The sequence below is a fragment of the Crocuta crocuta genome, unplaced genomic scaffold (genome assembly GCF_008692635.1).
Source record: "Crocuta crocuta isolate KB4526 unplaced genomic scaffold, BGI_CrCroc_1.0 scaffold39, whole genome shotgun sequence".
Classification (NCBI taxonomy): domain Eukaryota; kingdom Metazoa; phylum Chordata; class Mammalia; order Carnivora; family Hyaenidae; genus Crocuta; species Crocuta crocuta.
In genome coordinates, this window is record NW_027533334.1 from 6,971,752 (window position 1) to 6,996,785 (window position 25,034).

General features: G+C 34.7%; 1 protein-coding gene and 1 non-coding gene across 3 annotated transcripts in view; one reads left to right on the forward strand and one right to left on the reverse strand.

The window, feature by feature from the left end:
* Nucleotides 1–25,034, reverse strand: part of VPS13B (vacuolar protein sorting 13 homolog B) — a 761,997-nt gene that overhangs the window by 445,102 nt on the left and 291,861 nt on the right. For both annotated transcript variants that reach the window (XM_077748161.1, XM_077748160.1), the window contains exon 20: nucleotides 3,436–3,545. In XM_077748161.1, the coding sequence (XP_077604287.1) occupies nucleotides 3,436–3,545 (110 nt within the window). The remainder of the gene's footprint in view (nucleotides 1–3,435; nucleotides 3,546–25,034) is intronic.
* Nucleotides 2,606–2,712, forward strand: LOC144218398 (U6 spliceosomal RNA). The gene has a single exon (XR_013331150.1). It is a non-coding gene; the product is annotated as a U6 spliceosomal RNA (small nuclear RNA).

Below are 25,034 nucleotides of genomic sequence, written 5' to 3' on the forward strand. Positions count from 1 at the left end.
ATTAGTTGTATCCTAGCCCCAGATTTATCCTACCCTTGTAGCATCAATATTCCATGATCCCAAAATACCTAAAATCTTCTGCTGTTTTTCCTGTGAAATTCTCCTCTATTAATTTAATAAATTAAAAAAAACAGGAAATTATAAAGAATAAAATGACATATGCATCCCCTTTATATCCAATAATTACTGGCTGTTAACATTCTTATCATATTTCTTTTTTTTTACAGACCAGGAAAATATTGCAGATACAGCTAAAATCCTCTTCAAGTGCAAACCAACTGCCCATTCCTTTCAGAATAAACCACTACTGTGATCCTGATATAAACCTTTAAATGTTTTACACCTATCTCTACTCACATACTCTTATGCACACCATTTACTTACTTACTTATTTAGTTATTTATTTGGGTAGTTTTGGAGAAATATACATTTATGCTCTCATACTGCATATTACCTTTGAAAATTGGTTTTTGTATTAAATACAATTTTGAGACATCCATATTAAGACTTATTGTATAGTTCCTAATAATAAATTGTCATATCATGTCAGTATGCTATGTCTTATTTGTCCACTTCCTTAGAGACAGTCATTCAGGTTGTCTCCAATCTTCTACCACTGCAATGAATACTCCAAGAACAGACTTATACACAACTCTTCAGGCTCCTAGAGTCCTCTGGTAAGAGCACAGTTTTATCAAAAAGTGCAATTTGGGGCTTATAAGCTATGTTCACTTTCAATTTTACTGGATACTGCGAAATTTATCAGTTTTCACTCACAACAGTACACTAGGAGTTTATCCATTTTCTCTATTTTCATCACTGCTGAATACTGGCATTTTTTTTCACCCAACAGTTTTAAAAGTGAAGAGGAGTAGTCACAGTATATACAAATATCAAACCATTATGTTGTATACTCGAAAACTAATATGTCAATGTACACCTGAAAACTATTATGTCAACTATATCACAATAAAAAGAACTTACAATTAAAATATTTCTCAAATGCTCCCAGACATTAGTTTCCTGACTACTGAGGTGAATTTCTAAGCACTTGCTGGTAAAGCAGATACATCAGAAAGACTAGTTTAGATAGTCCTAGTTTACTGGCCTATTTTCCCTCATAGAGCCTAGATGCTTCTTCTGAGTGTCGGGTAGGTGAGAATTGTGTAGTAATTTTTATTACTTCTGTATTTCCTCTTCCACTTTAGTTTAATTCAATATTCTGTTATAGAGTAAACTTTCTAAAATTCAAAACTAATTTTTTAATATTTATTTATTTATTTTTGAGAGAGAGAGAGAGAGAGAGTGCTGAGGAGGGACAGAGAGAGAGGGAAAGAGAAACCCAAACAGGCTCCGTGTTGCCAGCACAGAGCCTGATGTGGAGCTCAATGTCATGAACTGTCAGATCATGACCTGAGATGAAATCAAGAGTCAGATGTTTAACCGACTGAGCCAACCAGATGGCTATCAAGTTTCTTTATATCAGTTTCCTATAGTTCCTCTTTACCCCTCAAGATAAAGTCTCAAACACTTGGCATTACAAAAAAAAAATCTTTTAACTGGCTTCCAATTCTTACCAATCTCTTATACTTGGCTCTACTCTGGAAACACTAAAGGTCCCTTTCCATCAAGTTAATGCGTTATTTCCCCCCCTGATTATACAGTTCAGTGTAAACTTCCCTGTCTGGCTAATTCCTGTGATGCTCAGGTCAACTGTCAATTTCTCCTTTTAACAACCTCACCTGCCTGTGAGAACTATACGCCTTTCCTCCTCCTTCCCCCACACCCACATACTCCTGTATGGCTCTAACAGATCAATTTCTAAAAATGGCATTACTATATTTCTTTGTATTCTCAAATACAGTAAATACCTCTAGAGAGGAGGACATATACTAAAAAATAAATTTTATTTTTGTAGCCCCAGTATCTAGCATAGTGCTTCATATTCTGTAACTATTTGATAAAAAGAAGAATGAAACTGAGGTATGGAAGCCATAAGTTTCTAATGATATTAAGACAGGATGAAGAAAACCCCTTAAATTTTTTTATTAGTTTATTTATTTTTTGAGAGAGAGCACGAAAACACATTCAAATGCGAGCAGGGGAGGGACAGAGAGAGAGGGAGAGAGAGAGAATCCTAATAAGCAGACTCCACACTGTCAGTGCAGAGCCAAATGTGTGGCTCAAACTCACAAACCATGAGATTGTGATCTGAGATGAAATTAAGAGTTGGACACGTAACCCAATGAGCCACCCAACTACCTACCCCAATAAAAATCCCTTTAAAACTTGCTCCTTGGGGCACCTGGGTGACTCAGTTGGTTAAGCATTGGACTTTGGCTTAGGTGATGATCTCACAACTCGTGGGTTCGAGCAACGTGTCAGGCTCTGTGCCGACAGCTTGGAGCCTGCTTGGGATTCTCTCCCCACTGCCTGCTGCTCCCCTGCTTGCTCTAGCTCTCTCTTCCTCAAAAATAAATAGACATTTAAAAAAATGCTCCTTGAGCCAGGGATTGTACTATTCAGGTAAGTATTGATTATATCGTATAATTATAAAATTGTGTATTTTTCTCTTAGCTAGCTTTAAGTTCAGAAAAAAGGTGCAGTGCTCGCTTTGGCAGCACATATACTAAAACTGGAAGAGTACAGAGAAGATTAGAATGGCCCTTGCACAAGGATAACAGGCAAATTCATGAAGTGTTCCAAGTTAAAACTGAAGTTAAGTCTAATTGAGAAATGCAATGCAATATGGCATAAATATGACCTGAAAAAATATTTAGTTCTGCCATTTACTATGTGTGACAATAGGTAAATAAATCTCAATAAGCATCAATTTCTTCATCTTTAAGATGGGAATAAAATCCATCTGTCAGAATTACATTTAAGTGTCATGACAGAGAGAATACATTTAAGCATTTCAGAAAATATAACTATTTTATACTTTGTAATTTATACCCTTTTAAACAAGCACATATCCCAGCTCTTTTGTACAAACCATCCCAATCCAAAGGTTAGACACCCAATGAATGCTTGCTGAATAAAGCTAAAGATGTAGAAGAAATACAGTGATAATGAAAATGAAAGCTAGCACTTACTATGCAATTCTTATGTATCAGACACTCAGAACAAACATCTAGGCACTATGAGAGAAAACAGGCCCGTAAAATAGGACTAACTGAACTGCTCTCTAATGTACCCACTTCATAAGCAATTGAATAGAAGCCCACTTCAATAATCATCAAAACTCTACTTTGAGCCGTAGTTTCCAGTCTAGAAGTGAAGGAAGAGAACTGCTTCAAAGGGGAAGAGTAGAGGACAGAGGAATTCTGGTACAACCATTAAAAAAAAAAAATCAATACAGACAATATAGACCTCTAACAAATGACTGAGAAAATTATTTATTCAGAAAGAGAATAAATTATAAAAATTTCTCACCTGCTGCATATGTCTACTGGTTCGTTTCTGAGGCTGATAAATGAGCCAGGTATATAAGACTGGGTCAATATTGACTGCTAGTCCTTGTACGCTACAAAGAAGTACTGCACCTTAAAAAAAAAAAAAAGATTTTAAAGTTGTTTTAATTCATCATAAAAATAGTAAGATTTATATCACTTCAGACCAAGTAGGACAGCTAACAAAATTAACAGGTGCATACAACAATGTGGAGGAATTCAAGACTTCATCTACTGCTGGTTGCAACATAAAATGGTGCAAATACATTCAAACCACTTTGGCATTTCCTCAAGAAGCAAAATATATAATCACAATATGATCTAACAATTTTATTCCTATATATGTACAAAGAGAACTAAAATCATATGTTCACTCAAAAATTTGTACCCAACTTTCCAAAACAGTATTCTTAACAGCCAAAACGTGGGAATGACACAAATGTCCAGGAATTGTTGAATGGATATCAAATTGTCGCACAGTCATATAATGGAAAATTATTTATGCATAACAAGGAATAAAGTACTGATTCAGGCTCCACCACCTTGAAAACAAGCTAGGTGAAAGAAGCCTGTCACAGAAAACCACATACTGTATGATTCCACTTACATGAAATGGCTAAAACAAGCAAATCCATAGAGAAAAAAGGTAATTAGTGGACGCTAGTGCCTGGGGGGAGGAAAGAATGGAAAATAACTGCTAATAGATACGTGGTTCTTTGGGGAGTGATTAAAATGCTCCAGAATTAGAAAATGGTAATTGTTGCACAACCTTTCAAATATATTAAAAACCACTAAATTATGTAATTTAAAATAGTGATTTTTATGGAATATGAATTGTATCTCATTAAAAGTGAATCTGTCTTTAATAATAAGAAGAGGTTTTATCTTTTAGGCAAAGAGCAATTTCTATATTGGTCATGAGAACAGAATATTATCTCCCTTTTTATTTATACTACAAATGTAATTCATGATGTGAAAGGAAGGATTATTATAACCACTCAATAAATCACTGCAAATTACAGCATTAAATGTTCAGAAGCAAGGGAGAGATCTGCCTAGATGAAACACAGGCTAACATTCTGACATAAAACACAAAGCTGAAGTGGAACAAGTTGCAATTCCATCCTAGTCAAGTATTTTATAAAATGCTGAAGTATTTTAGTCCCTCTCTGATAACAAGAAACTCAGCACAGGATTTAACTAAAGCATGATATCCCATTCTTAATTTATGTGCAGGATATATGGATCCATAAATAAATTTTTGCATTTCCACATATATTTTTTGGTAAAATATTATTAGCTCTATTGAGATATATGGAATATCAAGTAAGGGGTATTTGTCACTTTTGCTCTCAACTATACTCTAGTATCTAGAAAAGTAATTGCCACATGGTAGGGGTAAAGAGTCATAATACATGATACATGAGTTCTCAAGTTAGGTGCAACTTGTTCTATAATTTTGCAGATTATCTAAACATCACAGTATCTATTATTGCTAACTCCTATGAAAAGTGAACCACACAGACACAGAGAATCCAACGATGGAGGAGAGCAAACAAGAGAAATGTTCCCCCTTTCTAAACATTTACAAAGGGGTGTCGGAGTGACTCAGTCGGTTGAGCATCTGACTTAGGCTCAGGTCATGATGTCACAGTTTGTGGGTTTGAGCCCTGTGTTGGGCTCTGTGCTGACAGCTCAGAGCCTGGATCCTGCTTCAGATTCTGTGTCTTCCTCTCCCCAGCCCCTCCCCCATTCATGCTCTGTCTCTCTCAAAAATAAATAAATGTTAAAAAAGATTAAAAGGCAAATGTTAAAAAAAAAATTAAAAATAGAACTTTTACACAGAATTTTTAAATAAGAAAAATGGTCAAGTGTACTCCTACTCCACCTTCAGTGTTCCTTCTCCCAGGAACCCAAAGTCAGTGTAGATTCCAAAGCAGCATTCTGAGACCACAGCAATTCCACCCACTTCTGTGTATGAATGCATGTGCTACGGAGCAATGATTCACTCATACACATATAAGGAAGGAATGATGAGGAAAAACTAAATACAGGATGACTGCAAAAGGGCAGTCATGAATAGAAAACATAATTTAATATATGTATTTTTCCTTTAATAGAATGGATAAAAATTGTTTACTTAAATCTTTTAAAGAAATTAACTATATACACTTAAATGGAGAGTTTTAAATTTTTAATTCAAGAATTCAAGGATATTTAAATTCAAGAATATATCATTCAATCTTAAAAGTTAAAAGACTTTTCTAAATTCCATATAAAGAAATGAAATTACAGTTAGATTTCAATTACTATGGACTACTTCCTATCACATAAGCCCACTATGTTTTATAATTAAAATCACATAAATATTAAAGACACCACAAATAAAATATGCTTAACAATAAAGAAATGTGTTAAACACACACACACACACACACACACGCATGCACAAAAGTAATTACAAGAAGAAAGAAGAATATGGGATCCAGGAGAAAAAAGGATCTAACACACGGATCAAGACAAAAGGAGAAAAGTGACAGGAATCTCCAAAATGACAACAGTGAAGTAGGGACAGGTACATGAAAAATGTAGTAACAATAAAACACAATATTAAATACAGGAAAAACCAATACTATAAAGAAAATGACAACTAATCGTAGTATACAACATAATTGTACCATGAATTATATTTATAGACAGAAGTATGTAACTTCTAAAAAAAAGATGCATTAATTAAACAAACATGATATAACAATATTATGAGTATGATAAGAGCAGGACAGAGTGAAAGCCAAATACAATTTTCCAGTGTAAGGCATTAGTAAATTATGCTCTTAAGTAAACAATCAAGAAAGTTCGAGAAAAGTCATGTTATTTAAAAAATATGGAAACACCAAAATAATTATTGAGAAGATCTGATGTGTCACCTCTTGAAAAGGGAACATTAATTAAAAAAAAAAGGTACAGATGCCATGAGGGAGGATATAATTGGGATTCTCAAATGGGGGCTAAGAGGAAAGAGAGGTAGATGAGCCTTCAATTTTCTTGTTGAAGAATGTTCCTATAGCCATTAGCAAAAAAAAGAATAAAATATTCTGTTTGACAAGTCTCCAATTCACTGTCATATAACTGCCACAAATTATGATCTGGGAATGGTTCCCCTTACAAAAAAATCACTACTAACTCTATGAGACAGAGTCAGAAAAATCAACAAGTAACAAATTTAGACTTTCAAGCAGTGGAGATATTAGAATATAGAAAACAAACCCCCTATGTATAAAATGTTTAGAACGTAAAAGTATGGCATCATACAGAGTATCAAAGAATGAGAAAGTATCAGGAAATAATATATTTAAGGAAAAAATGGAAATTATAAAAGCGACATATTTAATTGTTGATGTAAAAAACCCATTGGGCAGGTTCAACAGCCAATTAGACATAGTTGAAGAGAAAAATAGTGAAGTTGAAGAAGCACATGAATCATTAGAATGCATCTAAAAGAGAAAAATGAAAAGATTCTTGAAATGAGGTGAAGAGATATGAGGACTAAATAAGACTAAACATGTGTCTAATTAGATTCCAGATGGAGATACTAAAATATGGTAAGGGGCAATACTGTTAAAAAGATGATGGCTGAGAATTTTACATAATTGTTGAAAGACAGCTAAGCCTCAAACCTAAGAAGCCCAAGAAACCAAAATGTATAATTAAAACAAAATTTAATTTAAAACTACAATGAGATATCACCTCACACTTATTAGAATGACTAAAATTAACAACAGAAATAATAACAGATGTTGGCATGGATGTGGAGAAAGAGGAACCCTCTTGCTCTATTGGTGGAAATGTAAACTGGTGCAGCCACTCTGGAAAACAGTATGGAAGTTCCTCAAAAAGTTAAAAATAGGGATGCCCGGATGGCTCAGTCAGTTAAGCGTCTGAGTTTGGCTCAGGTCATGATCTCACAGTCTGTGGGTTCGAGCCCCGCGTTGGGCTCTATGCTGACAGTTCAGAGCCTGGAGCCTGCTTCAGATTCTGCATCTCCCTCTCTCTGCCTCTCTCTCTCTCTCCCTCTCAGCCCCACATCAGGCTCTGTGTTGATTGCTCGGAGCCTAGAGCCTGCTTCAGATTCTGTATCTTCTCTCTGCCTCTCCCCTGCTTGCTTCCTCACTCATTCTCTCTCTCAAAATTAAACAAACATTAAATTTTTTTAAAAACTGGAAGTACCCTACAATACAGCAATTCACTAGGTATTTGCATTAAGAATACAGAAATACTAATTTAAAGGAATACATGAACCCTGATGTTTATCTACAATAGCCAAATTATGGAAACAGCCCAAATGTCCATGGACTGAAAAATGGATACAGAAGATGTGGTATACACATATATAATGCAATATTACTGAGCCATAAAAGGAATGAAATCTTGCCATTTGCAACAACACAGATGGAGATAGAGAGCATTATGCTAAGGGAAACACATCACAGAAACACAAATACCATAGGATTTCACTCACATGAGGAATTAAGAAACAAAACAAACAAGCATAGCGGAAAAANTTGTCTTAACTATACAGAGAACAAACGAATGGTTACCAGTGGTTGGTGGGAAATGGGTGAAACAGGTAATCGGAATTAAGGAGGGCAATTGTCATGAGCACCAGGTGTTGTATGGAAGTGTTGAAACACTAAATTGTACACCTGAAACTCTATTACACTGTATGTTAACTGGAAACTAAATAAAAACGTAAATTTAATTTTAAGCAAATTAGAAAGAAGGGAAAAACACTGAAGGGAAAAGAAGATTTAAACAAATATTCTCAGTAGCAAGAATGATCACCTGGAGAATTAAAAACATAAATAAATTGTTGGGAGGCTCAGTCGGTTAAGGATACGACTTTGGCTCAGGTCATGATCTCACAGTTCCTGAGTTTGAACTCCATGTGGGTCTCTGTGCTGACAGCTGAGAGCCTGGAGACTGCTTCAGATTCTGTGTCTCCCTCTCTCTGCCCCTCCCGGCTTACGCACTCGCTCTCTCCCTCTCCCTCTCTCTCTTTTATAAGTAGACATTAAAAAATTTCTTTAAACACAAATAAATTGACAACCTACTTCTTAGCACAAAAGTCAGTGATATTCATTATATGATTTTACTTGAAAATATATATATACATAACATATTCTTTTGTATGTAGGAAGTATTATAAGAATATAAAGGAAGAACATTTTTAAAGATTACATTTATAAAAGGAATACATCAGGATAATTTTTCTCTCCCTAATATTATGCATCTGAAGTACAAGCACAAACTTTTTTTTTGAAATTATGAAAAGTACACCCAAAAGCCCTAAACAGAGCAGTTTAGAAATTTAATACTATGCAATCTATAAAAGGTAAAAGTAAATTTAAAAATTACACACATTCTCCATATTGGGCAAATTATTTAAAAATCTTGGCAGATTTGTCAAAAAGTAATTGTGTTGAGTAAATTTTATTTAAAACTTTCTCAGTAAGTTAGTAGCATTTCTTTTAATGAAGATTTTTAGAGAGGAAGACAAATGCAACAAATAAATGCTTTCATGTGAAAACCAATCTTGATAGCTTTATTTTCATATAATGAAGAAGTTAAAAAAAATACTCCGACTAATGTTCATGAAAGTCATGTGATTACATTATATCAGAGATAACTAAATGACACATAGGCTGGAACTGTGGGAATGTTAAATAGGTGATAAAAGAGAATAATCTATTAATTTAACATCAATTTAGTTGAAAGTATATAAAGTTCTTTTAAATTTAAAAAGATATTTTCATGCTAAACTCAATTTACAAGACAGAGCCTTTAAAAATAACACACAAGTTCTGACATGTAAGTGCACAGACAACTAGTCTGATACTGCATTTACTTAAAACAGATCCTCCATAAATCACTAAAATTTGGCAATATATTACTCTGTTTAATTTTAGCCTGGAAGACAACTAATGAGAAAAGTGTGCTTTATTTCTCTGCTCACTGCCAAAGTGGCTTGCATATCCACATTCCACTCAGCTTCACAAATTAAACCAAAGCACCCCATCATTTTCAGTTATTTTCTAAGCTGCAGAATGAGAATGAAATAAGAGTGAGAAACCAAAGATGCAGAGCATTTAAATATGCATGCTTCCTGTCACCTATAGAACTATGTCAACCAATGAGATGATCCTGTAAAATACCAAGTTATAAAAGGTGACAAGTACCCTGCATTTTATCGTAAACCAATAATGAGACAAAAGACATAGACATATTCATCTTCATCTAAGTTTCAGTGACTAAAACCCACTATTTTTCTATGATGCAGCTGTGGTAAAGTAAGGACTTTTTAGATTTGTGTGGCTCTTTAAGAAATTATTTGCTACTCTTATTTTTAAGAAGAATTTCAAGAATTCTGGCCTGTTAAGTACACAAACAAGAATCAAAAATACAGGTGGAGAATAAAGGCAAGCTAGAATAATCAGAGACTAAGAACTGACAGAGCAGGGGTGAGCTACCAACTAGTGGCAATTTTATCCAAGGTAATGGTCAAACTTAGTATAACTGAATCCTAACACTTTTAGGTATGTGCATATGGTAGTTCATATTACTTAATTAACAATGACCATGCCTTCCCATAGGATTTGGAAAATCATAAGAGAACTCTATCCCATCGTAACAATAACAAGCCTTGTAACCAACGTTATCAAAGCTTTTCAACCTTCATCAGACAGGAGAATGTGCAAAGAAACCTAATTGAACAAAAATCATCAAAGAAAAAGGCCCTTCATAGGCAGGAAGGAATGAAAAGTGGGTTTCATTCTTGGCATAGCAGGAAGAAAAACAAGTTGTTATGAAAAAAACAAAAGAACTTCTAACAAATGTTTAAAGACAAGTAGGACTGGCATGACAATTTAGAGTTCCTGAGAACACTAGACACAAGAGGAGTATACCCGTCTGCCTTTTGTTTTCAACATACCTCCAGCAAATACTCAGGAGAACAGCAGGGCCCTGGCCTGGAGAAATGAGGAAGACCCGTCTAACATACAGGCACATGGAGCCTGATGACTTCTGAGCAGAAGGAGAACTGAAAGAAATCCCACAGTCATTCTGAACTTTTCAGTGAACACCACCCACGGCTATCTGTGACTAGAAGAAGGAAAGAGGGAATAAGATAGATCCCTTGATATAGACAAGTGAACAAGGCACGTTAGGTCTGAGCATAGGCAAGGAGAACTAAGAGAAAATCACAAACAATACTGAAATAAAGATTCCAATCCTGCTCTCAAGCACTGTGAAGCCTATGGTAACGTAATACAAATAAATCAAGAACCAGGCCCAGCTCAACTGCCGAAGAGAAAGCAAAGAACATACAGCATAAAGAATATAGTCAATATTATCTTAGTAATGTTAGATGGTAACAGATGGTAACTACACTACATACGGTAAGCACTGCATAACGTACACAATTGTTGAATCACTATGTTATGCACCTGTACCTAATATAACAGTATATGTCAACTAGACTTCAGTAAAAAAAAAAAAATTTAAAGTGAAAGAGGGGTTAAAAAAAAAAGAGCCAAAACTAGATCTAATTCAACTTATTCTTTTTACACACAATATTTAATATTCACTTAAAAATTATGAAACACAGGGACGCCTGGGTGGCTTAGTCAGTTAAGCGTCTGACTTTCGCTTAGGTCATGATCTCACGGTTCGTGGGTTCGAGCCCCACGTCGGGCTCTGTGCTGACTGCCAGCTCGGAGCCTGGAGCCTGTTTCAGTCTGTGACTCCCTCTCTCTCTGACCCTCCCCTGCTCACGCTGTCTCTCTCTCTCTCTCCTAGAAATAAATAAAACATTTAAAAATAAATTATGAAACACAGTTAAGAAAAAGAAATAACTCCTTGTCAAAAAAGAAAACGGTCACTAGTACAAGTTCAAAAGGTGCCATAAATATTGAAATTATCAAGGACTTTAAAATAACTCTGATAAACATGTTAAAGGATATAGTGAAAAAGGTAGAGTGTACGTGAACTAGAGGGCAAGGAGGTGAAAAATTCTTTGAAAAACTTTTTTCAAAACTGATAAACAGTATCAAATGACAGATTAAAAAACTAAGCAAACCCCAAAAAGAATAATTAAAAAGAAAAACAAATCTAGACACATCATAATCAAACTTCAGGAAACCAAAAACAGAAAAAAAAATTTTAATCACACAGAAAAAAATAAAAAAACACAATATACATAAGGGAACCAGGATAAGGATCGTTCCTCAAAAATAATGGCAACACAAAAACAATGGAATGGTATCTTTAAAGTGATGAAACAAGAAAAGACAACCTAGATTGATATATCTGCTGGAAATATGCCTTAAAAATGAAGCCAGAACAAACAACAAAAACACTGCTTCTCAAAGACTTGAGCTACTGGAAAATAAGAGAAGTACTTAAGAGTAAAAGGAAATTGTACAAGATGGAAATTCAATTTGAGAAAAGGAATGAAGAATACAAGAAAGACTAAATACGTTGGTAAACAAAGAGGATCTCATATATTTTATATATATATCTATATATCTATATATATAGATATATATATCTTTAAAGCCCCTTTAAAACACTTATGACTATTTAAAGTAGGAACAACCACAATGCAATGTGGGGTTTGAATTACATAAAGAACTAAAATATATGATCACAGAGTAGAAAGAACAGGATGGTGGTAACTGGAAGTAAAATAGTGTAACAATACATTTGTCTTATTTTTCAGTTTATTGTAGGCTCTGTCACTGTCCTCTAAACTTATCAATTTTACTGGTAAGTCTAATCATATCATATAAAAATATTCATTAGGCACTTATTTATGTACATACGTACTTTCTTCTTTCCATGTATCTACATTTTGTGCACCCTTTGATTCAAATTAGTTTCTACCATTCATACTTTCTACCACCACTGATCTTTCCATTCTCTAGCCAAGTATAACACTGAGAATACAGAGCTCATTTCAGCCACTGACTCAATTCAGCTTTCTCAGTAAATAAGAATGCCACCATTTCAAAATAAGGATGGCAGGGGGAGGTTATGGGTGCATTAAGAAACTGCCTGATGTATAAAATAGTGACGCATTTTATCACTTTATAACATTAAGGAGCCATTGTGTCCCTTGCTAATAAATTCAGAGTGAGCGAACTCATCCTGGTTTCATGTTTTTCTTCAGTGCAATTCAGGCACAGAGAAGGTAGAAGAATTGGATTTCATTAAGACTGTGTGCGTGTTTATTTTTCCTACTCTTGTTTTTCATTCTCTCCAGATCAAATGTTAATCAATTTTATCAGGCATTAAGTTAATAATTGGTCTCCTTCTATCTGATTCATGTATCTTATTTCTCAATTGGCAAAGAATGCACAAATGAAACTTAAGTTTAATGTCAAACTGTGTCTACATGGATACTTTGTGATGTTTCAAAGTTTTCACATGCAAGACATAAAACTCTAAAACCATAAAGATAATTATAGACAGCTATCACAATGAAAAGCTTAGAACTTCTAAATGATGAACTGTAAACAAAATTGAAGGCAAAAATCAAACAAGTAAATACTAGAAAAATATGTAATACACACATAATATTCATATATAGGAAAACATCGTAAACTTCAAAAAAATATGCTATACAACCAAACAGAAAAACAGGCAAAATATATAAACAGACAAATCACGGAATAAATACAAGCAGCCTTCACTAATGCTCAACATCACTAACAGCAAAGAAATCTACGGTAAAACAAAAAAAAAGTAATTTTCCAATGATAGAGGAACAAAACTGTTAGTGAATGAAATTCTATTACAGATAAGGCTATGGAAGATAAAGCACTTTCATGTATGCTGAAAGAAATGGAAATCACTACAGGCATTTTGAAGGCCATTTTGGAATTAATTACCCATCAAAATTTTAAACATACATACTCACTGACCCAGCAATTTCAGTTCTTGCAATCCTATAGTAACACTGGTTAATGCTCTTAAAAATATATGCACAAAGATGTTTATTTGTAGTATTCTCTACAGTAATAAGTAAATAACATCAACATCTATAGTCAAATTATAGTAATTAATTTAATGGAATACCATTCAGCTATTAAATTATGACGTACACATGCATATAGTAACACATAAATAATGGAAAACAGTATACTTAAAGTGGAAAAAGCATACTTCAAAAAAACAGAAAAGGAAGGAAAACTTCCAAATTCATTCTATGAGCTTACTCTGACACCTTGGAAAAAACAGAGGAAGACACCACCAAAAAGAGAAGAGGCCAATTTCTCTGATGAATACATACACAAAAATCTTCAACAAAACACTAGCAAACCAAATCCAACAATACCTTAAAAAAATCATCCACCATGATCAATGGGATTTATTCCTGGGGGGCAAAGGTGGTTCAATATTTGCAAATCAATCAATGTAATATATCACATCAATAAAAGAAAGGACAAGAACCACAAGATTATTTCAATAGATGCAGAAAAAGCAAGCAAAAAAAAGTACAACATCCGTTTATGATAAAGACCCTCTTTAGAGGGAACATACCTCAACATCATAAAGGCCGTATATGGAAAACCCACAGCTGACATCATCCTCAGTGGGGAAAAACTGAGAGCCTTTCCCCTAAGGTCAGGAACAAGGCCACTCTCATCACTTTTATTCAACATAGTACTAGAAGTTGTAGCCACAGCAATCAGACAACAAAAAGAAATACAAGGTATCAAAATCAGCAAAGAAATCAAACTTTCACTACTTGCAGATGACATGATACTATGTGTAGAAAACCCAAAAGAGTCCACCAAAAAAAACTACTAGAACTGATAAATGAATTTTGTAAAGTGACAGGATACAAAATCATCTTACAGGTATCTGTTGCATTCCTATACAGAAGTGAAGCAGCAGGGGGCGCCTCGGTGGCTCAGTCTTAAGGTTAAGCGTCCAGCTTCGGCTCAGGTCATGATCTCACGGTTCATGGGTTCGAGCCCTGCATCAGGCTCTGTGCTGACAACTAGCTCAGAGCCTGGAGCCTGTTTCAGATTCTGTGTCTCCCTCCCTCTCTGACCCTCCACTGCTCATGCTGTCTCTCTCTCTCTCTCAGAAATAAAACATTAAAAATTTTTTTAAAAAAAGAAGTGAAGCAGCAGAAAGTGAAATTAAGAAAATCCCATTTACAATTGCACAAAAAACAATAAACTACCCAGGAATCAACTTAACCAAAGAGGTGAAAGATCTATACTCTGAAAGCTACATAACAAACGATGAAACTGAACACAAAGAAATGGAAAGACATTCCATGATCATGGATGAGGAGAACAAATATTGTTAAAATGTTTATACTGCCCAAGACAATCTACACATTTAATTCAATCCCTATAAAAATACCAAGGCATTTTTCACAGAAAGAGAATAATCCTGAAATTTGTATGGAACCACAAAAGACCCTGAATAGCCAAATCAATCTTGAAAGAGAAAAGCAAACCCAGAGGCATCACAATTCCCAATTTCAAGTTACATTACAAAGTTGTAATAATCAAAACAGTATGGTAATGGCACAAAAAAGAGACACAGATCTATGTAACAGAATAGAAAATCCAGACATAAAACGACAATTATATGGCCAAGTTAACCTTTGACAAAGCAGGAAAGAATATCCAATGGGAAAAAAGACAGTCTCTTAAACAAATGGCATTGGGAAAAGTGAACAGCAATATGCAAAAGATTGAAACTGGGCCACTTTCTTACACCATACACAAAAATAAATTCAAAATGGATTCAAAATCTGAATGTGAGACAAGAAACCATAAAAATCCTAAAAGCGAACACAGGCAGTAATTTCTCTGTTCCCATAGCAACATTTTTCTAGATAGGTCCCCTGAAGAAAGGGAAATAAAAGCAAAAATAAACTAGTGGAACTATATCAAAATTATAAAAATCATATCAAAGGAAGCAATCAACAAAACTAAACAGCTACCTTCAGAATGGAGGAGATATTTGCAAATGACATGTCTGATAAAGGATTAGGTATACCAAATCTATAGAGAACTTATCAAACTTAACACCCTCCAAAAAATAATAGCTCAGTTAAAAAATTGGCAAAAGGCACAAACAGACATTCCTCAAAGAAGACATCCTGAGGGCCACAGACACATGAAAAGATATTCATTATCACTTATCAGGGAAATGCAAGTCAAGGCTATAATGAAATATCACCTCACACCTGTCAGAATGGGTAAGACCAACAACACAAGAATCAACAGGTATTGGCAAAGATGTGGAGTGAAAGGAACCCTCATGCACTATTGGTGGGAATGCAAACTGCTGCAGGCATTCTGGAAAATAGTATGCAGGTTCCTCTAGTGGTTAAAAATAGAACCACCATACAATCCAGCAACTGTACTACTGGCTATTATTTACCCAAAGAATACAAAATCACTAATTCAAAGGGATACATGTAAACCAATGTTTATAGCAGCATTATTTACAATAGCCAAGATATGCAAACAGCCCAAGTGTCCGTCAATTGACGAATGGAAAAAGAAGATGTGCCATGCATGTATGCATCTATATGTACACACACACATACACATATAGATAGATGATACATAGATATACAAACACACACGCACGTGCATGCACATAAACATACACACACTCACAATGGAATATTACTGAGTCATAAAGGAGAATGAAATATTGCTGTTTGCAGTGATATAGATAGATCTAGACAGTATAATGGTGAAGTAAAAAGAGCCAGAGAAAAACAAATACCATATGATTTCAGTTATATGTGGAATTTAAGAAACAAAACGAAGGTGCAAAGGACAAAAAAGAGGCCCAAACCAAGGAAGAGACTCTTAACTGTAAAGGACAAACTGATGATTACCAGAGGGGCGGTGGATGGGAGAAATAAGTGATGGGGATTAAGGAGTGCACCTGTGATGAGCATTATATGATTAAAATAAAAACTTAAAAAATAAAATAGGAGGACTAGATGACTCAGTCAGTTAAGCGTCTAGCTCTTGATTTCAGCTCAGGTCATGATCTCATGGTTTGTGAGATCAAACCCCCTGTCAGGCTGTGTGCTGACAGCTTGAAGCCTGCATGGGATTTTTTCTCTCCCCCTTTCTCTGCTACTACCAGGCTCATAAGAGCACATGCTCTCTCTCTCAAAATAAATAAATGAACATTTTTTAAAAAATAAAATAAAGTAAAAAAAAGTGCAGAAACAAGTATACTGCAGAGAAATTTCAGGTATTGTACATATATGTATATGTATAATCAAACATAAAATATACAACATATATGCTTACTGAAACATAAGAGGGGCGCCTGGGTGGCTCAGTCGGTTGGGTGGCCGACTTCGGCTCAGGTCATGATCTCGCGGTTCGTGTGTTCGAGCCCCGCGTCGGGCTCTGTGATGACAGCCAGCTCAGAGCCTGGAACCTGTTTCAGATTCTGTGTCTCCCTCTCTCTCTGACCCTCCCCTGCTCATGCTGTCTCTCTCTCTCAGAAATATATAAAATGTTAAAAATTAAAAAAAAAACCATAAGATAGTAATAAGTCTGAATGTATGTGGGACAGTACACAAGTAGTATACTATAGAAAAAGATATGCAACTCTATGAACTATGTTGTATACAAATCAAGGTAGCACAAACATATCATTTCATGATTTAATAATATTTATATTCTAAAACCAAGAAACTACACCAGCACTCTTTCTGATCAATTTTGAATTTCAATGAAAACTTTGGTTCATATAAGAAATAGAAGCTAAAATCTGATTCAACAAAAGTAAAAACCATTTCGAAAATTACCAGATGACATAAAAGTCTCTCTTATTTATGCACAAGTTGTCAATGTTCTATATTCAGGATTTTCATTATTCAAAATCCCCATCACAGTGATCCCACACCAGTCAGTATGAATATACCATCTTATTACTAAACAATAACTTTTAAAACCAATTCTTCACTTTAACCTGAACTTAGTCTTAGAGGACAATATAATCAAAATATACATTATAAATCAAGATATAATTATAAAACATCATCAATTCACTTATACACCTTAATAAAATATTTTCTACTGTCCAATATTATACTTTTGTTAATTCAAATATTTCTTCATCTCTTTTATAAATGGACCCAAAACTCATATATCTTAATTATATTAGTGTACAGTAAATAATTTGAGGCTGAGCATTGTAAAGACAGTATAAACAACATGATAGAATTACCTTTTGAATTAATGATGTATAAAATATCAATTGATGTATAATAATTTGGAATAATAGAGTATTAGTTTGGTTTCATAATTTAAAGCCAATACAGATCATCTCTGATCATGCCTAATTCTAAATACTGAATATATAGTGACTTAGCATTTTAATTTTGCTGATTATATAAGATTATCGACATAAATTTTAACCACACAGAATAAAGGATAATATTCTCATATTTCTTGGCACAGACTCTAACAAGAAGCTTAATAAATGTTTGTTATTATAATGATTCTTAAAAAAGACTGGAAGAAAAATCTTGAGTCATCCACATTAGATGGTGTCTGTCGTTTTTAAATTCCATGTACTAGTAGAGGTTGGAAAGGACTCTTGAAATCATGGTAGTACTCAACAAACTAGCTATGAGACAGTGTACATTTTGATTTAATTATGAAATCTGTGAATACTAAAAATTTTTATTAATAATAAATCTTAACTTGAAAATTAAAAGCAATGCTTTTTTGATCAAGACCAGATAAGCAACGTATTTTCTGGTACTTAACATCGTTACTTCTCACTTCATCTGAAAATCTTATCACATAAATCACACGATTAATTTCTAGTTGTTCTGAGTCCAAGATACGCCCTCCATTTCATCAGCCATCCGTTTCCAGCCAAGTTACTTTTTTCAATTTCTCAAAAATTCAAGCTGGTTTTTTTAATACAAGAACACTGGGATCACCAAACCCCACAAATACACCAAAACGTTTGTAGTAAATTGTTTTCCTGTATGTACCAAAAGCAACCAAATAAAAACTCCCCATATTTGTTTTCGCAAAGTAACCCGAGGCTAAAATGATTTTCCCTCCAATTTGGCTTGTCTTTGGTGTGTGTGGGGGGGAGACTGATGGCTGAGACAAAAAATAAATAAATAAATCTCCATGTTTAACTTAACCTACTTACTATTTTCCAAAAATAATTGTAAAGCACTTGATGGTTATGTAGAATCTTACTCTATTTACATCACATAGAACACCATAAAGAACAGCAGGTCTCTGAAACATGCCAATACTTTATTCTACCTGACCATAATTCCAGTTTTTACATCTGTAACACTGGCATAAAACACTTTAAGATACATGTAAGTTTGAAGAGCAGAGAACAGTAAGCCTTATATAGAGTTCTTAAGGTTACAAAGCTTACCTAGTTATGAGGATTAGTAACAAAATTAGAGTTCTGGTGTCTGAACAGCATTCCAATAATAAATCAAACCTATCCCTGCAACTATTAAAAAGGTATACATATAAGTCATTACCATTTTGGTAGTCTATTTTGGATTAGAGTCTTCTTACACATCAAAGATTAATATGGAACAAGTATAAAAATATAGAACACAAGGAAAATTAATGAATTACTGCTATAGCTATTAAAACCAATCACAATTATAAAGCATATTAATTTCAGACTACTTTATTTTGAAACACAAGAACTGAGCAAACATTGGTCAAATATATTTAATTCAAAAACTCCTAGACATACAATAAAAGGTTAAATCCAAATGCTAGCAAGGATATGGTATAAATGATAGTTCAGGCTTCAGTCTACAAATTATGAAATATTTCTATAAAATTTTTTAAATAAAGTATTTTGGAACACGGCCATGCCCATTTAGTTACATATTGTCTTTGGCTGCTTTTGCACTAAAACAGGAGAACCAAGTAGCTCCTAGAGACATTACATGGCCTACAAACCTAAAACATGTCCTATCTCGCCCCTTAAGAAAAAGCTTCCCAAGGGGCACCTGGGTGGCTCAGTCAGTTAAGGGTCCGACTCCAGCTCAGGTCATGATCTCACGGTTTGTGGGCTTAAGCCCCACATTAGGCTCTGTGCTGACAGCTCAGAGCCTGGAACCTGCTTCAGATTCTGTGTCTCTCTCTCTCTCGTTCTCTGCCCCTCCCCCACTCACGTACGCTCGCTGGCTCTCTTGCTCGCTCACTCTCAAAAATAAACAAACATTTAAAAAAATTTAAAAGAGGAAGAAAAAGTTTCCCAACCCCTGGTAACATATTGTTGGTAGTAGTTTAAATTATAGTTTTGCATATGAATTTAGTGATAAAAACATAGTACCTTTTAACTAATTAATTCTGTTTCCAGAAATCTATGCTAAGGAAATACAGAAATTAATATTAAGAACTTCATATATAGTTGTTTATAACAGAAAATATTTGAAACAATCTAAACCTCCAAAAATAAGGAATGGTAAAGCAAAGTGTGATGTATTCAAGTGACAAAATAGTACACAGCATAATTTTTTAAATTATAGTTACAAACCCTGTGATAATGGAAACATTCTTATAACATAAAGAAATTTTAAAGATAATTAAATAAAAGTAAAATAAATTGGGATAAAACTAGAAGAATATATGTAAAAATATTTTAATAGCTTGTGATTGAGTGATGGGTTAATTTTTCTTCTGCTTTCTAGATTTTTTTAACCTTCCATTCTACTTAAAGAAGATTTAATTATTTTTACAATAACAACTTAAAACAATGTCCCTAAAAGCTACAGATTTCATGTTTTTAGGTGATAAAGCAGATTTTGTTATTTCTCTGCCAAAACACTGCCTTCCCCACCCCCTCTACATTAAATGCAAAGATACATACAAGCCATATCTAATCTCTCACCTCTGAAATCTCATCTCTGGCACTCTCCCCCTGTTGATTATATGCCAGCTGCCCTTGAACACAACAAATTCTGTACAGTCCCTCAGTCACCTTTCTGTTAACCATCTGGAGGCCTGTCCCAGAACAACCTATCAAATTAGGTTTTCCCATGCTAGGTTTTCACAGTTTCATTGTTTCTTACTATTTAACATCGATAATCATGTAAGTTTTTGTTTACTCATTATCTACCATCTCAGATGGAATGTATTCTCATGAGATCAGAGACCATCTCTACTGTTCACATACATTCAATGCCTAGCACATTGTCTGGCACATAGAAAATACTGAATTCAATAAATGAATATATGGTACATTATTACATTTACCTTTAACCTTTCAAGCACTTATTATAAAATATAACTTCATTTCATCCAGAAGCAAATATGTGGAAATATGCTCCAAAACATACTCCAAACACTACTACTCAATGTAAGATGCAGTTGGATTACTGATAACAAACAGACCTGTTTTCTGGCCTGGTTCCAATATTTCAATGTGGCACTGCTTTTGTGATTATATAAATCATATAAGATAAGATAGTTGGAGATATTTTATAGTCAACAAAGAAGTAGAAAGAAGAAAATATTTTTAATCAGTATTAACATTTTGGTGGAGATGAGACACCTAATATTTGAAAATTTAAACCCGAGTTGTTTCAAGATGTCTACACTGTAGTCACATGAAGCTAGTAGCCAAGAACAAGTAAAGCCTCTACCATCATAACTGGCATCACATTCTATGTACATTTTCTACTGTTTTATAACAAGTCTTTTCCTATGTCCATTTTATTTTTTTTTTTAATTTTTATTTACTTTTAAGAGAGAGAGAGAGGCAGAGACAAAGCATGAGTGGGGGAGGAGCTGAGAAAGGAGGAGACACAGAATCCAAAGAAGGCTCCAGGCTCCGAGCTGTCAGCATGGAGCCCAACACAGGGCTGGAACCACAGACCATGAGATCATGACCTGAGCTGAAGTTGAGTGTTTAACTGACTGAGCCACCCAGGTGCCCTTCCTATATCCATTTTAATAGATAGCTATCATATTTTACTCTCTAGCACCTTCAATCCCTCTAATTTTCCGCTTGAGCCCAAACATCTCTTATTCCAGCAGCTGCAGTGGTGACCAGCCCCACATGGGTTCTCAACAACTCCATACAAGATAAACTGATAGAATCTAGTCTTGTGCCCATCCCCTACATCTGGACTACGTCTAAGATTTGGAATCCTCACTGAGTGCCCACAAATATATGCACCAGCTGGAAGAGCAACAAACTAGTACCCTGAGGAGTAGAACCTTTATCAGTGGAATATGGCAGCCAGTGGAAAGTCTTTTCTAGAAAGAATTGTCCTAGGAAGTATAAACAACTATGTAATTCCCATGTAACTTTCCCTCCTTTCCTGAATTATAACTTTATTTATTTTTTTGGTTTATGGAGTTTTATTTTTTATTTTATTTTTATTTATTATTTTTTTTAATTTTTACAAATAGTTTATTGTCAAATTAGTTTCCACATAACACCCAGTGCTCATCCCCACTGAATTATAACTTTAATCCAGGGCCTATAATCCCTAATAATAGGAGTACATAAGCCTTTCTTTTAGGCTCTGCTTTTTGAGGAATCCAAGACACTATTCTTTTGGTTGCTTCTGGCAAAAGTTCTCTTAGGGGAATCACACGCTCTTCTCTGAAATCACATATATTTTAGGGGGATTATCAATCAAGGTTTTCTGTATTTCCCTGCCTGAAGAATATGCATGTGACTGAAACTAGTATCTTAAACTGATATTAATTTGCTTAATTTGCCCCTCTCTCTCCTTCCCTCCCTCCCTTTCTTCCATTCTTCAGCTACCATTTATAAAGCTAATATGTATAAGAGATGGTACAAGGTTTTCAAAGTGCAAAGATAAATAGAACAAAGAGCATTCTCAAGATGACCCAGAGTCTTGTGAAGACGGGGTGGGAAAGGAGAATAATAAACAATTATAAAAAGGCGGGGGGGATTAACAGTTTTAGAACTATGTGAAAAGTAAGAATACATGCATCAGAATAAGAGAGAAAGGTACACAGGACAAGTGATTTCTGAGTAGAGTTCTAAAGAAGTAGAATTCTGCCAACTGGACAAGAAGCAATAAAGGACATTCCGGGAAAAGAGATGAACTTGTTAAAAACATGGGTTAGACAGAGTATGATAATATTTAGGAACATCCAAGCAGCTTTAAAAGGCTGGAGCTAAGGAAATGTAGAACACATGAGCAGGTCATGAATTTAAGGAGTAAATATTTTATTCTGAGGATGTTAAATAACACTGCCTACTTTCAAAGCTGGAGGAGACGAAATCTCAAATGTGCATTTCAGAAACATCAAAATGAATAGAGTGTAGTCTATGAGGAGTCAGAGGCAAAATGGGTAAACATTATTTGCAAACTACTTTACAATTAATTACACATTCAGGATATAAGCCACAAGGGCATAACCTGAGACAGTAAAAGTCAAATAGAAAAATCTTATTTGAGAAGTAAAATGGTATTTTATAACTAAACAGATATAAGCTATTGATAATAATTACCAAAGCCACTCAAAGAATACAGTAGTATAATTACTGATGAAATGGACTAAAGAAATGGGTTTGAAGGAAAGGCTGAAGATAGCGACTGAGAGGTAGGAAATATGGGATGTCTATGGGACACCAAGGTAAAGATATTTGCTAGTAGTCAGAATATAGAGGCTATTTTTTTGTGTGTGTGGACTCCTGGGGCTAGAACTATAAGTGAGTTCTAGAAAAGGAAGGAGTTGGGGCACCTGGGTGGCTCAGTCGGTTAAACGACCAACTTCGGTGCAGATCGTAATCTCACGGTCCATGGGTTCGAGCCCTGCGTCGGGCTCTGTGCTGACAGCTCAGAGCCTGGAGACTGTCTTCAGATTCTGTGTCTCCCCTCTCTCTCTGCCCCTCCCCCACTCATACTCTGTCTCTGTCTCAAAAATAAACAAACTATAAAAAAAATAAAAAACAAACCAAAAAAGGGGTTATATTAATCAAATTATACCCATAATGTAAAATAAAACCAGACATGAATTTAAATATGACACAACATGACAATGACAATGCAATTAATACATGCATATATAAATATAGCTAAAACTATGGACAGAGAGAAAATAACCTAGAGACGATGTTCATCAAGGAAATAAGGTGTTTATGAACAGAAGACCAAAGGGAAGGAGAAATATAAAAAGGAAATTAAAGAATAGTCAGAAGGACAGAATCAGGACACATAGACAAAAAATCGAGATTTCTTTTTCTTCGGTATTTTCAAGAGAATGGCCCAAAGCACCAAATACTGATCAAATCAAGCTTTGAAAAATCATTTGATTTTATATGTATAAAAAGGGTCTTCTTACTGAGGTTTTATCCTGTCCGTTTTCTTTCCTCTAAATTTGTTTCACTGCTCTCAGGTAAACTCTTATAAACAGTGGCAAATGGCAACAATAAGGTTCCAGAGTGTAACCTACTCACTTGAGAACACAATGTTAGTTTCTCTTTCCCAATAATTTCAATACAACTCTTAAATATAAATCTCCGTGGACTGGGTTGGTTCTTATGATCACAGCCATATCATTCATGTCAAGTCAGAAACAAAATAGGTGTTTGAAGCATGGTCACTCGTTCAGTCCTAGTCCTGTGAAATCAATCCCACTTGAGTCTGATAGCTTACAGCTATTATCAGATAAGAGGAAAATGGAAGCTAAACAGGCCAGAACAAAAGAAATGTCATACTTCACACCTAGGAGTCAGTCACTGGTCATGAAATTATGAGTTTCTAAATATGATCAAATTTTAGTTTGATATAATTCCAAGTTTCAGGGTTGCAAGCATCGTACAAGAAACTCCACAATCAAAACTTCAACCAAATTCAGGGGCACCTGGGTTGCTCAGTCGGTTAAGCTTCCAACTTCAGCTCAGATCATGATCTCATAGTTCATGGATTTGGCCCTGCGTCGGGCTCTGTGCTAACAGCCAACTCAGAGCCCAGAGCCTGTTTCAGATTCTGTGTCTCCCTCTCTCTCTGACCCTCCCTTGCTCACCCTGTCTCTCTCTCTCTCTCTCTCAGAAATAAATAAAACATAAAAAAAAATAAAAACCTTCAACCAAATTCACCAACTGTCTGAATTTGGATCCAATTCCTTTACACATACAGACATAGGTGTGCGTGTGTGTGCTCATGTGCACACGTGTTCTCATACACACACATACAGAATCTTTTGCTGATCCATTTGGGAGTACAATGAATATATATTGCCCATTTCCCTCTGAAAATTTGTGTATTACTAATAACAAGGACATGCTCTTACATAAATGTATTTTTGAACAAATGTGAATTTTTAAGTCTTTCCTAATATTCAAAGGTCCTTAATTAAAAAAAAAAAATCTGTCTCACAAAGTCTCTTAATATTCCTGGAAAGAAAAGATATTTCCATTACAAATAAAAAGAAAATGCAACATCACTAAAACAAAGTAAGTATTCCTCGGTCCATTTCTTTTAAAACATGTGATTTTCATTATTGAGAATTTTTCAGTTCTTGCCAG